The 10,958-nt window shown below is 37.1% G+C and overlaps 2 protein-coding genes and 1 pseudogene across 2 annotated transcripts; 2 read left to right on the top strand and 1 right to left on the bottom strand.

The window, feature by feature from the left end:
* Positions 804-5,723, bottom strand: LOC104716041 (probable leucine-rich repeat receptor-like serine/threonine-protein kinase At3g14840). The gene is made up of 23 exons (XM_010433387.1): positions 5,606-5,723; positions 5,341-5,515; positions 4,904-4,975; positions 4,726-4,794; positions 4,570-4,641; positions 4,406-4,477; positions 4,243-4,314; positions 4,069-4,140; positions 3,894-3,965; positions 3,707-3,778; positions 3,552-3,623; positions 3,387-3,458; positions 3,222-3,287; positions 3,061-3,123; positions 2,927-2,968; positions 2,796-2,836; positions 2,332-2,696; positions 2,049-2,244; positions 1,800-1,964; positions 1,572-1,690; positions 1,278-1,488; positions 933-1,170; positions 804-857 (listed from the first exon to the last, which is right to left on the bottom strand). The coding sequence occupies exons 1-23, from the start codon at positions 5,697-5,699 to the stop codon at positions 851-853; spliced, it is 2,499 nt and encodes an 832-aa protein (XP_010431689.1). The 5' UTR covers positions 5,700-5,723; the 3' UTR covers positions 804-850.
* LOC104714547 (transcription termination factor MTERF2, chloroplastic-like) lies at positions 6,480-8,148 on the top strand. The gene has a single exon (XM_010431949.2). It carries the CDS (start codon positions 6,719-6,721, stop codon positions 8,120-8,122), a length of 1,404 nt encoding a protein of 467 aa, XP_010430251.1. The 5' UTR covers positions 6,480-6,718; the 3' UTR covers positions 8,123-8,148.
* Positions 8,297-10,770, top strand: LOC104714548 (annotated as a pseudogene).

Raw genomic sequence — 10,958 nt, 5'->3', positions numbered from 1 at the left:
GTTCTCAGACTTGTATTCCGATATCGTTGAGATTTATTGAGATTTTGCATTTGATTCCTTCTACAAAGTTGTTAATCTTATTTTTATCTATCTTATTATGCTTGATTCAATGATTTCTGTGTTTGCATCCTTGACTATGATTTTCGGATCTGAGTAGTGTGGTAGTTCCTGAGGATGGGATAGATTAGGTGGAGGATCTTAGGATGTAGAGTGTTTAAGCTTTGATTGTAAAATTCCCTTCTGGACTAGAGTTAGAATTACTTGTTTCTCTCTGATCAATTGGAACTAGGTTCGAGACATTTCCGCACCCAAAAGGTGTTTGATGAAATGTCTGACCAACTAGTGCCAGAGACTTACGTTCCTAGCCTAAGAGATTAGTTGTCTAGGATGTTTGTTGACACGAATGAACTTGTCTGTCATGCCTGCTCGACCACGTTTCTCTAGCGAGAGCTAGGTATGGAAGTGGTTGCGTCTGAGTAGCTTTTGCCAAGAGATTGGATTAGCTAAGTTGTGATGTTCATTGTTTAGGGATACTTTGCTTATGGTATGTTAAACACTCCTTAGACTAGAATACTCCACCGACATCAATTACCCCATCCTTAGGACTTCTTTCTTTCTGATTTTTATTACATTCCTGGAACTGTTTCGTTTGTTCATGCTTAGAATCGTTTGCGTTTTTATTCACTTTCGCTTCTTGTCATGCATTCTTGTTTCTTGTTCTGTGACTCATTTCCATTTCGCATTTTGATCATTCTAGGACTCTTAGATAAAAACACTCCTTGAATTGGCTTAACTTGTGATTCCTTGATTGCATCTTGATTGCTAGCAACATCCCATTTGGATTGACACCTTAAATACTACAACACTTAAGGTTAATTGAACCTGCTAGGAGACACAAAAATCTTAGTATCAGATATGTAACTCAAACTCACTATGTTCCGGCGATTCTTGTGCTGATGTGTGTGTTTTCTTCTTCATCAAGCTTAGCAAGACCGAAATCAGAAATCTTTGGGTTTAGTTCCTTGTCAAGCAAGACATTAGTGGCTTTGATATCTCTGTGTACTATCTTGAGTCTTGATTCCTCGTGGAGATAAGCTAGTCCTCTTGCTATCCCCATGCAAATCATCTGCCTCGTTGGCCAATTTAGTTGTATCCGAGTCTCTTGAGGACCTTAAAATTTGATAGAAACAAAAACAATTTCTTGAGCAAAAAAAATGGATGGTATAGAACGTTTAAACTTTTAAGGTATATAAAGTGTTTTAAAAGGGATGCCTAACCAAAAAGAGCTTGTGCGAGACTGTTGTTTTCCAAGTACTCGTAAACTAGCAAGAGTTGATCACCTTCAACGCAACATCCATATAATTTAACCAAATGCGGATGCTGTAGTGCCGAAATCATACCAATCTCGTTCAAAAACTCTCGATTCCCCTGTTTTGATTTTGATGATAGTTGTTTCACCGCAATCACGGTTCCATCAGTCAACACTCCCTGTATTCATACAATGGACAAAACCTTAAACGTCATATATCACACAACAATGACATTTTTTCATTTTAATTTATGATGCTAACCTTGTGTACAGGACCAAAACCCCCTTCTCCTATCTTGTTTGCGGGATTAAAGTTATCCGTGGCAACTTTGATTTGCCTCAGTGAGAACGAACTGATCTGGAAGTCTAATTTCTTGAAATCTGAGGTGAAGAAACAAGTTTGAGTTTAGGAAGAAACGAAGAGACAAGACTCAAAAATGAATTATAATGTTAGAAAAAAAAAACTATTTTAGCAAGTCTTTGTATGTACCTTTTTCCATCTGAGTCTTGGGTCTCAAGCAGCCTCTCCACCATAAAATACTGCCTATTAAAAGCACAAGAAACACCGTCGAAGTAATTACACTACCAACCACTATACCAACAGCTGATCTTCCACGACCAGCTTCGGTGCCAGGTTCCTTTGGTGGGATGAAATCTACATAAAGGTCATAGGAAATAAAAGTCAAGAGACAAAAACACTCAGATAAATTTAAAATCTTTTCGGGTTTGAAAAGTTTACTTGGATCTACCGACACAGCCGATATGAGAGAACCATAGACACCTTTTACAGGAATACCTTGAGTTCCTTTCGCAGCCCATTGTAATCTTATCTCCAACTTCCCATTTGTAATCATAAGAAAAAATTTCTTAATCACAATCTTACCAACACCTTTTGCCTCATCTACAATATTGAAATCCTTAATCTCAAGTTTACCCTGCACATTATCACACCATGCAATTGAATAATAAGTATAATTACAATCTTCCAGACATTTAGGTAAACATGTTTGATCAAAATATACCTGAATGTATATGTCGAAAAATCGTCGTCCCGTGTTGCTTTCATTAAACATAATTTCAGCAAAATGAAGATTAACCGTATAGTTTCCATTCCCAAGACACAACGCGTAGTATGTGAGGGAAATGGCTGAGAGACGGGCATGTGTATAAAGCATAGAATCAGGTATCTTAAGCACTGATGAATTCTTGGACCAAAATGTTTTCCCATCGTCAGACCCATCATCACCCAAGAAGTGTCCCGTATTGCTAGCTACCCAACCGTTTCTACTATCATAGAAACCCGGTGTGTCCCATGTGTCAGCGTCATACTTAGTCCCGTTGATTGTTATATCGTTACCACCACAATTTATATAAAGGCCATAGAAAGCTGAGAACAGATGATTAATTAATAACCGAATACAAAATCAGATGTGCAAGTACATAGATTTAGGCGATATCGATATTCGATATAGCTTCAAAGACTTACTTTTAGGACATATATAGTTACTCAGACATGTAACACTTGAGCTGTAGCAAAACGTAATGTAATATCAACATTTCTAGTGAGTGTTATATTATATAGACCTAAGGCTTATAAAAATAATGAGAAATATTTACGTGTTATTTGCTACCAAAGGGCTGGTACTAGAAAACATATTCCTGCAAATAAAAAAAGAACAAAGGAACCAACCGTAAGCTTTATAGCGAATTTGAAGGCATGAGAACATTAAAATGTTTATTGTTCTTCTTACACGGATTTTTGTTGACATTCTTGGGTTCTAGTATCTTTGGAGAAGTTATTGTAAGAAATATCACTGCAAGAAATTAAAAGATACAATATAACCAAAAAACGTTACTTCTCCTGTTATATATCACTAGTCACTACATAGAAATATATGTGAATAAAACATACATATTGTCTCCTTTGTCTACCATCCAACTTGGCACTTCCCCATTTAACATGTTACTTGTAAGATATCTGAAAGGTTGCAAAACAAATGTCAGCGCAATGGAAACATAACTCCATAGAAATAGTTGAATTAAAGAAACAAAAGAAAGATAGAGAAGAGCAGCATACATATTGTCTACATTTGAAAGAGAAGCATATCCATTGGGGATGGGTCCACTCAGCTTGTTAAAACTAAGATCTCTACACAAGAGTCTCACAATGTCAGCTTAAATTCCTTTTTCATTTTTCGGTAATTTGACATTATACTTGCCAAAGAAGAAAGATAATACTAACAAATTCTTAAAGGATGTAAACGTTCCAAGATACTCAGGTAAGTCTCCTGTAAGGTTGCAGTTCCTAAGAACCCTGCGAGGAGAAATGGTAGTTAGCTAATTGAAGGTAGGAAGAAACCCATTACCTAATATGTTTACTCTTAGGCTCAAACTCACAATGTCTTCATCGATGTCATATTTTGTAGCAGGGGAAATGGAGATTCAGGTCCGGCCAAGTCACTGATTTTCCTACAAAATGTAAAATGTAGAAAATATTTAATATACATCACTGAAGGTGATTCAGTCCATGAAAGGCGAAAATTAACGAATTCCCAACACTCAAAAGTTTAATTTGTGTACTTACAAGTTTGATAACTTTTTCAGAGGACCAATGGCACTAGGAATGGGTCCAACTAAACCACTTGCTTGTATAACCCTGATTAGAAGCATAACAAATATTTCAATCCTTTATAAGTAACAAATACCAATATGAAAAATACAAAAGAAAAATCATATTACGTTGAAAGTATATTGCTTACAGTTTCCCAAGTTTTGTCCAGTTCTGGATGAAATCTGGTATAGTACCAGTGAACTGGTTGTCACTTATACGGCTATAAATCAAAGAGAAAACATATACTTTTAGTTTAAAAGTTAGAATCTCCATGGAAACATATGATTTATAAAAAAAAGAAAAAAACAGAGGAGTAACTTACAAATCAGTCAATGAAGTAAGTTTGGCGAATGTACTTGGGATTTCCCCGGTCAAGTAGTTGGAGCTAAGAAGGCTACAAAGAGATTAAATAGTCTCAAGTCTCAACATAAGGAAAGACTTTATGCATGGAACGTTTTCAGTGAACCTTGGCAAAACGTTCTTACAGTTTTTTATGGTTCCGTAGATTCCCGAGCTCTCGAGGTAATGTTCCGGAGAGTTGGTTGTATTCCAAGACACTAAACCAAATGATTCAGAAACAAAGAATAATAATATAAGATATTTTGATCTGAAAAACTGTTGAGGAGAGGTATCAAAGAAGTGTACTTACAGACTTTTAAGGTTCGTAAAGTTTCCAAATTCTTTCGGGATTGGACCACTTATCCGGTTACCAAGTAGTGAGCTACAATTTTCATAATCCAATGAAGATACTCAATCAAATCAATCTATAGTGTATATATATGAACATAGATAAGCTTATACATACATGTTGACAAGTGGCAAAGCTCCCCATTCTGGAGGAATGGAACCGTTGAGAAAGTTTCTAGACAGATCACTGATCAAAAGAAAGAAGAGTGTGTGACAGTTGAAGTGAGTAGCGGTAGATATTGTAATAACATGAACTTGCAAGGGGTAATTAGTGAATATATATGCTAGCTGCTTACATCTCTTGTAGGAAAGGAAGTCCTGAAAACTCTGTTGGAAGAGAACCTTGAAGGTTTTGTCCCATGAGAACTCTGTCACAAAATGAAGGTCAATTACGTTTTCGACCCAATACCATGCAGACACGTATGTGTGACACGTCGAAAAAGGTCTGGAAATGGTATTAAGCTGTAGAATATTTTATTGAATGTGACTAGTTAACCTATAATTTGATTAGGAAATGGTATAAAATATTATTAATAACTTATTTTGCTGTCGAAAGAAAATGTCATTAAGAATATTGTTACTCGATCTTTTCTTGTTCTTGTAAAATCTTCGAAGATATTAGCACGAATATGGTGAAATCGAAGCCAAGTCTTAGAGGTAGTGGTATTCTACGAAACAAAACTTAAAAAGTGTGGTATTATTAAGAATTGTCCAAAAACAAAATCGAACGTACATGCTGGTTACATGGCAAACGGAGGAAGAGCAGTTACAAGTAACGACGTCTTCGTGACCTTCGGCGGGGCTAGGATTTCTCCAACCGCCTTGAGATGAAGCGACGTCGCAAGGATCCACATTGAATTTCCAATTATCATTCTTCAACGCTTTTGCTGCACCTTTTAAAGCCTCGACTGCAAAATTCAAATTTAAAGAGAACCAAAACCAAGAATCATTAATTACACCGCGACTCAAACATAATCGTTATATATATCCATACATACCTTCTTCTTTGGGTAATGTTGCACATGATGCGAAACCGTAGAGGATAAGAGAGACGACCAAAGACGGGAAGACAAGTATTCTATTGTACGACATTTAAACGTAGGAGAGTTTAGAAGATCTGACTCAAAAACTGATATTCAATTCAAGATTTGTTGTTGTTGTTCTCTTTATATTGAAAAAAAAAATTATATAGTGAAGACATTAAGAAATGAAGACAACTACGTCAACATTATAAAACTAACACTATATGTAATATTTTTTCCCTTTTTCTTTTATTTAATAATAATTTAATTGACAGTTATGATTTCACTTTCCTGCTTGCATAAACATATCTGAATAAAAAAAAATAGAATCATCCAAACGTTCCAACATATATATTATTATATTTCTTCCACTTGAAGGCGCAAGATCGATGATGCCCACTTCAAGAACACTTACAACATAACAATATAACATTATATATTTGCTATCTACCCGATGAGATGATTGTTACAGAAAATGATTAGTTAGCTCTATTTAAAGATTTTAAAAGCATAGTGTCTTTTTATATACTGACAATATATCTTAATCAAAGATTAATTACTTAATCGAATGAGGACAATGAGAATGGTTATGGCACGATCTGCTATAGTCGTGTTTGACATTATCAAAATTTAGAACCCTTTTATATTTTTAGTTTACTTTTTTTCTCTTTGTAACACAAACCCTTCCGTCAAGCAATAATGCTTAAGTGGGCTTTTGTGTAGAGACTGGCCCAGATTACCTTATAAATATTCTAATTGGACCAAGAAGAGGAATGATTGAAGCCCACAACTCACATCGTATTACTAATTGAGTCTGAAACATCTAATCGCGGTTTGGTACTTTGTAATTAGGTATTATTGCTCGTAAACCACTAAACCCTAATTTCTTCTTTCTTCTTCCTTCCCCCTCCAAATTTTTGATTTTTACTCTCGAACACTCATCGATCTCTCGCGGAACACTGATGAATATGTTGTAAGCTTGGAGAAATTTTGAGATTTATCATCCTGTAGTTTTCTCGAATTTAGAACCAGACAGCTTTGCTCGAACCGGTTCCAAGACATTTGTCTGGTCAATCGCATTGTAATGCCATGTGTTCTTTGATTCCTCATGGAAAAAGGTTGGTCCAGTTTCAGAAATGGCGTTGTAACTTGAGTGCTGCAGTGAACCTTTATCAAAATGGATCTGCTTTTTCCAATTCCTTCTCCTCTGTTGCTATTGCTGCTGCTGCTGATGTTGTAAGCCTTAGAGATGGTCGAAAAGGTAAGAACTTTACAGTCTCTTACCTCGTTGGTTCATTGGGTTTAGCTAAACGAGTTGCAGAATCGATTTCAAGTAAGCTAAGCTTTGTGGAGAAGAGCAATCCTGATTCAGTTCTGAGTCTTTTGAGAAGTCATGGGTTTACAGATTCTCAGATCTCAAGCATCGTTACGGATTATCCAACATTGCTTGTATTAGATGCTGAGAAGTCACTTAGTCCCAAGCTTAAGTTTTTGCAGTCAAGAGGAGCTTCAACCTCTGAGCTCACTGAGATTGTTTCAAAAGTTCCTAAAATATTGGGAATTAAAGGGGGCAAAAGTATCAGAAGATACTATGATATCGTCAAAGAGATTATAGAAGCGGACAAGAGTTCCAAGTTTGAAAAGTTGTGTCATTCCTTGCCAGAGGGTAGTAAGCAGGAGAATAAGATCAGAAATATTTTGGTTCTGAGAGAATTGGGCGTGCCTCAGAGGTTGTTATTCTCATTGCTCATCTCTAATCACCATGTCTGCTGTGGAAAAAAAAAGTTTGAAGAATCACTCAAGAAGGTTGTTGGGATGGGTTTTGATCCCACAACCCCAAAGTTTGTTGAAGCTTTATGCATTGTTTACGGATTGAGCGAGAAAAGACTAGAAGAACACTTCAATGTCTATAAAAGGTTTGGCTTAACTGTAAGTGATATATGGCAACTTTTCAAGAAGTGCCCTGCTTTTCTTGGATACTCAGAGAATAGGATAAGTCAGACATTTGATACCTTTAAGAAGTGTGGTCTGTGCGAAGATGAGGTCTTGTTAGTGTTCAAGAAGAATCCACTATGCTTACGTGCTTCAGAGCAGCAGATATTGAACTCCTTGGAAACATTTATAAGCTTAGGATTCAGCAGAGATGAGTATGTGATGATGGTCAAGTGCTTTCCTCAGTGCATTGGTTATTCTGCAGAGATGGTGAAGAAGAAGACTGAGTTTGTGGTAAAGAAGATGAATTGGCCACTAAAGGTCATAACTTTGTTCCCTCAGGTACTTGGTTACAGCATGGAGAAGAGGATTGTACCTAGGTGCAACGTCGTGAAAGCTCTCATGTCTAAAGGTTCACTTGGAAGTGAACTCCCTCCAATGGCTTCTGTTTTGGCATGTACCGATCAAACTTTCTTAAACAGGTACGTGGTGAAGCATGATGAAAAGCTGGTGCTTGAGTTGATGGCTATCTTCACCCAAAGATCGAGTCTCATAGCATAGAAAAGCTTGTCAAGGATTTTGCTTTTTAGACCTTTTTAATCTCAGTTTGATCCGGAACCGAACCGTTGGGTTAAAAAAAAGAGCTCTTATCAAAGATGTAGTAAAAAAACAGCAATAGCTCAAGGGGACAAATGTGAGGCCGGTTCAATTGGATTGGAATAAACGAAGACCGGTTTGTAAGTAGAATCAGCTTACAAATGTTACCACAATTTGATTTCGAAATTAGGATATTGCGCCTTAAAGGCCCTAAAAACCCTAAAAATCTCGTTTTTTTGGTTGTTGTTATCCCCAAATATTATTGTGTTCTTCCTTCTCTTGTGCTCCTTAGAACTTAAGAAAAGCTTATGGATCCGATCAAATCTGTGAAACCAGCCAACAACAAGACGGAGGAGGAGAGGAAGCCGAAAGTGTCTTTTCCCGAAGCTGTCGCAAAGATCGATCCTTTAGATCTTGCGGCTCACCTTGTCGATATATCGGTAAAGCCGCTCATGCCATCTATGTGAACGTTTGTTTTCTGATCTCTAAATCGATCGACAAAATATCAAACTAAACTTGTTTGTCTGTTACTTGTTACTAGAAATTGCATGGGTTTGAACCGGAGGTTCAGCTATTGAAATTTGTCGAGTACCTTGGGATAACACTCTCGGATGTGCAATTTCCATGGGCCAACATGTTCAACGACTCTACTTTCCCCAAGCTGATCCATCTCATCCATGTGAGGAGGACCTCTCTTCTTTCAGACTAGTTTTTAAAAAAAAAATCGTGAAAGAAGCTGATTTGTTTATATATATATGTAAAAACAGGTTCCATTATCTCAGATTCCTCGTCCTGTCTACAAAACATCAGCGGATTGGATCAAACGAGTCTGTATTACGACACTCGCTGCCTTTGTAATGTGGGCGTCTAATCATATTCTCACTTGTTTGGAAGAAGCCAAACAACAAGCAGATCATCCCAAGATTAAAGCTGCGCAACAACAACCTCCTCCTAAATCCAAATCTAAGGTTGTCTCCTATATATATATATATATATATATATATATATATATATATATATATGTCTAGTGCTTAGAATTAATTATATTGTTTGGCTAACTCTCCATTATACTGTGTTTTTAACAACTTAAAGGTAGCAATATTTGTTGCATTAGCAATGGTATTGCGTAAGAAGCCTAAAGCTTTGGCTATTGTATTGCCGGCTATGAGGGTTAGGCGTAAGTATCTGGGACAGGACAAGCTTCCCTTTATAGTTTGGATGATGGCTCAGGTTCGTTCGTGATTTGTGTTTTTTTGTCATCTATATATTTTTTATATTTATTGAACTGTAAAAATGTGTGGACAGGCCTCCCGATATAGTTTAGCTGTAGGCTTGTTTTCATGGGTGCGTAACTTGTTACCGCTAGTCGGTACCTACTCTCCTCAGTAAACAGATCTCATCATGCAGTTGGTTGAGAAGTGAGTTTCCTTATAGTAATTCTCCTTTGCCTATATACAATATAATCTGATCTTGTTTATGCCATAATATTTTCTTGTCAGAATTTTGTCGAATCCAAAAGCTCGGGCTATACTTGTAAATGGATCTGTTGCAGAGAGATCACCACGGGTGATTCCACCTCCTTCATTTGAGATCTTGCTAAGGCTTACTTTCCCTCTTTCATCCGCAAGAGTAAAGGTAATCAGATTTTTATTATGTGCAAAACCTTGATGCGTTTTGTCGATTCTGATCACTAAGCATGTGATCTGTATACACACAGGCTACAGAGAGGTTTGAGGCAATTTATCCCTTGTTGAAGGATGTGGCTCTTGCCGGTACACGAGGAAGCAACTTAATGAAACAAGTGACTGAAGAAATGTTCACTCTTTCTTTGAAATTAGCTGGAGAAGAAGGTATTCGTAACTAATGGAACACCTTTGAGTTTTTCTTCTTGTTCTCTCTCACTCTCTCTTCTCCAACTAGTGTTACCGTTGTTAATTACAGGAAACCCTCCTTTAGCCAAGGAAGCTACAACAATCGCTATCTGGTCTTTGACGGAAAATGTAGATTGCTGCAAGCTCTGGGAAAGGCTTTATTATACGGATAAAGAAGCTAGTGGTGCTCTTCTTAAAAGGCTTGTAAGCGAATGGAAGGATCATTACCTCAAACTATCATCATCTCCGAGTGATAAACTCACTCTCAATAGAACTATGTTGTACTTCATGCTAATGGTAATGCTTCTCACTCTTGTAAGATAAACTTAATTATTTCACCCTTTACTCAGTTTCTTATTTCATCTCCTGACCTAACCTGTGAATGATGCTTATCAGAACGAAAAAGCCATCACTGATCAAGGAGGAGGAGCCAATGGTTCTCTTTACGAAGAAGCTGACAACTCCTGCAAAGTGATCTTGGGGAGACTCTCCCGTGGAAGTGGCTGTCTCAAAGTTACTGTAGTCATTGCTGCTGTGGTTCTAGTCGCTGCAGTTTTACTATCTTTCAACCTGGAGGCTACATCGTTTCTCCAGAAGCTGGTGGACTCATGGGAAGGAATACTCTTCAATGCAATCATCAAGGCTTTGACGAACTAATTAAGAGAGAAATATCATTATCCTTGCTTTGCTTTAAATTAGTATAAATTTGTTTTGGATAATCAGAAAAAAAAAAAAAAAAAAGCTAATACTTGCTCATAAAGCTTCTAACGGCCATTTTGATCGTCCAATCCAATAATGCCACGTGTCTGTCACTCCATCCTTACACGTTGCCATTTTCACACGTGAGAGAACTCACACGCTCGGTTCTGCATCACTCACAAAGTCCCATAAAATCACAATTCACACAATTCATCTCTCACTCGCATTGA

Source organism: Camelina sativa, chromosome 9 (genome assembly GCF_000633955.1).
Source record: "Camelina sativa cultivar DH55 chromosome 9, Cs, whole genome shotgun sequence".
NCBI lineage: Eukaryota > Viridiplantae > Streptophyta > Magnoliopsida > Brassicales > Brassicaceae > Camelina > Camelina sativa.
The sequence above is the reverse complement of the archived record's forward strand: the minus strand, read 5'-3'. Positions and strand labels throughout refer to the sequence as shown.

Excerpts from the sequence above, each read along its gene's own strand:
- LOC104716041 (XM_010433387.1), bottom strand. The coding sequence starts at position 5,699 with ATGTCGTACAATAGAATACTTGTCTTCCCGTCTTTGGTCGTCTCTCTT. Across the intron at positions 4,315-4,405 it reads CTACGGAACCATAAAAAACT|CCTTCTTAGCTCCAACTACT; the intron begins GTAAGAACGTTT and ends ATCTCTTTGTAG. Across the intron at positions 3,288-3,386 it reads CTTTCAAATGTAGACAATAT|ATATCTTACAAGTAACATGT; the intron begins GTATGCTGCTCT and ends GCAACCTTTCAG.
- LOC104714547 (XM_010431949.2), top strand. The coding sequence starts at position 6,719 with ATGTGTTCTTTGATTCCTCATGGAAAAAGGTTGGTCCAGTTTCAGAAA.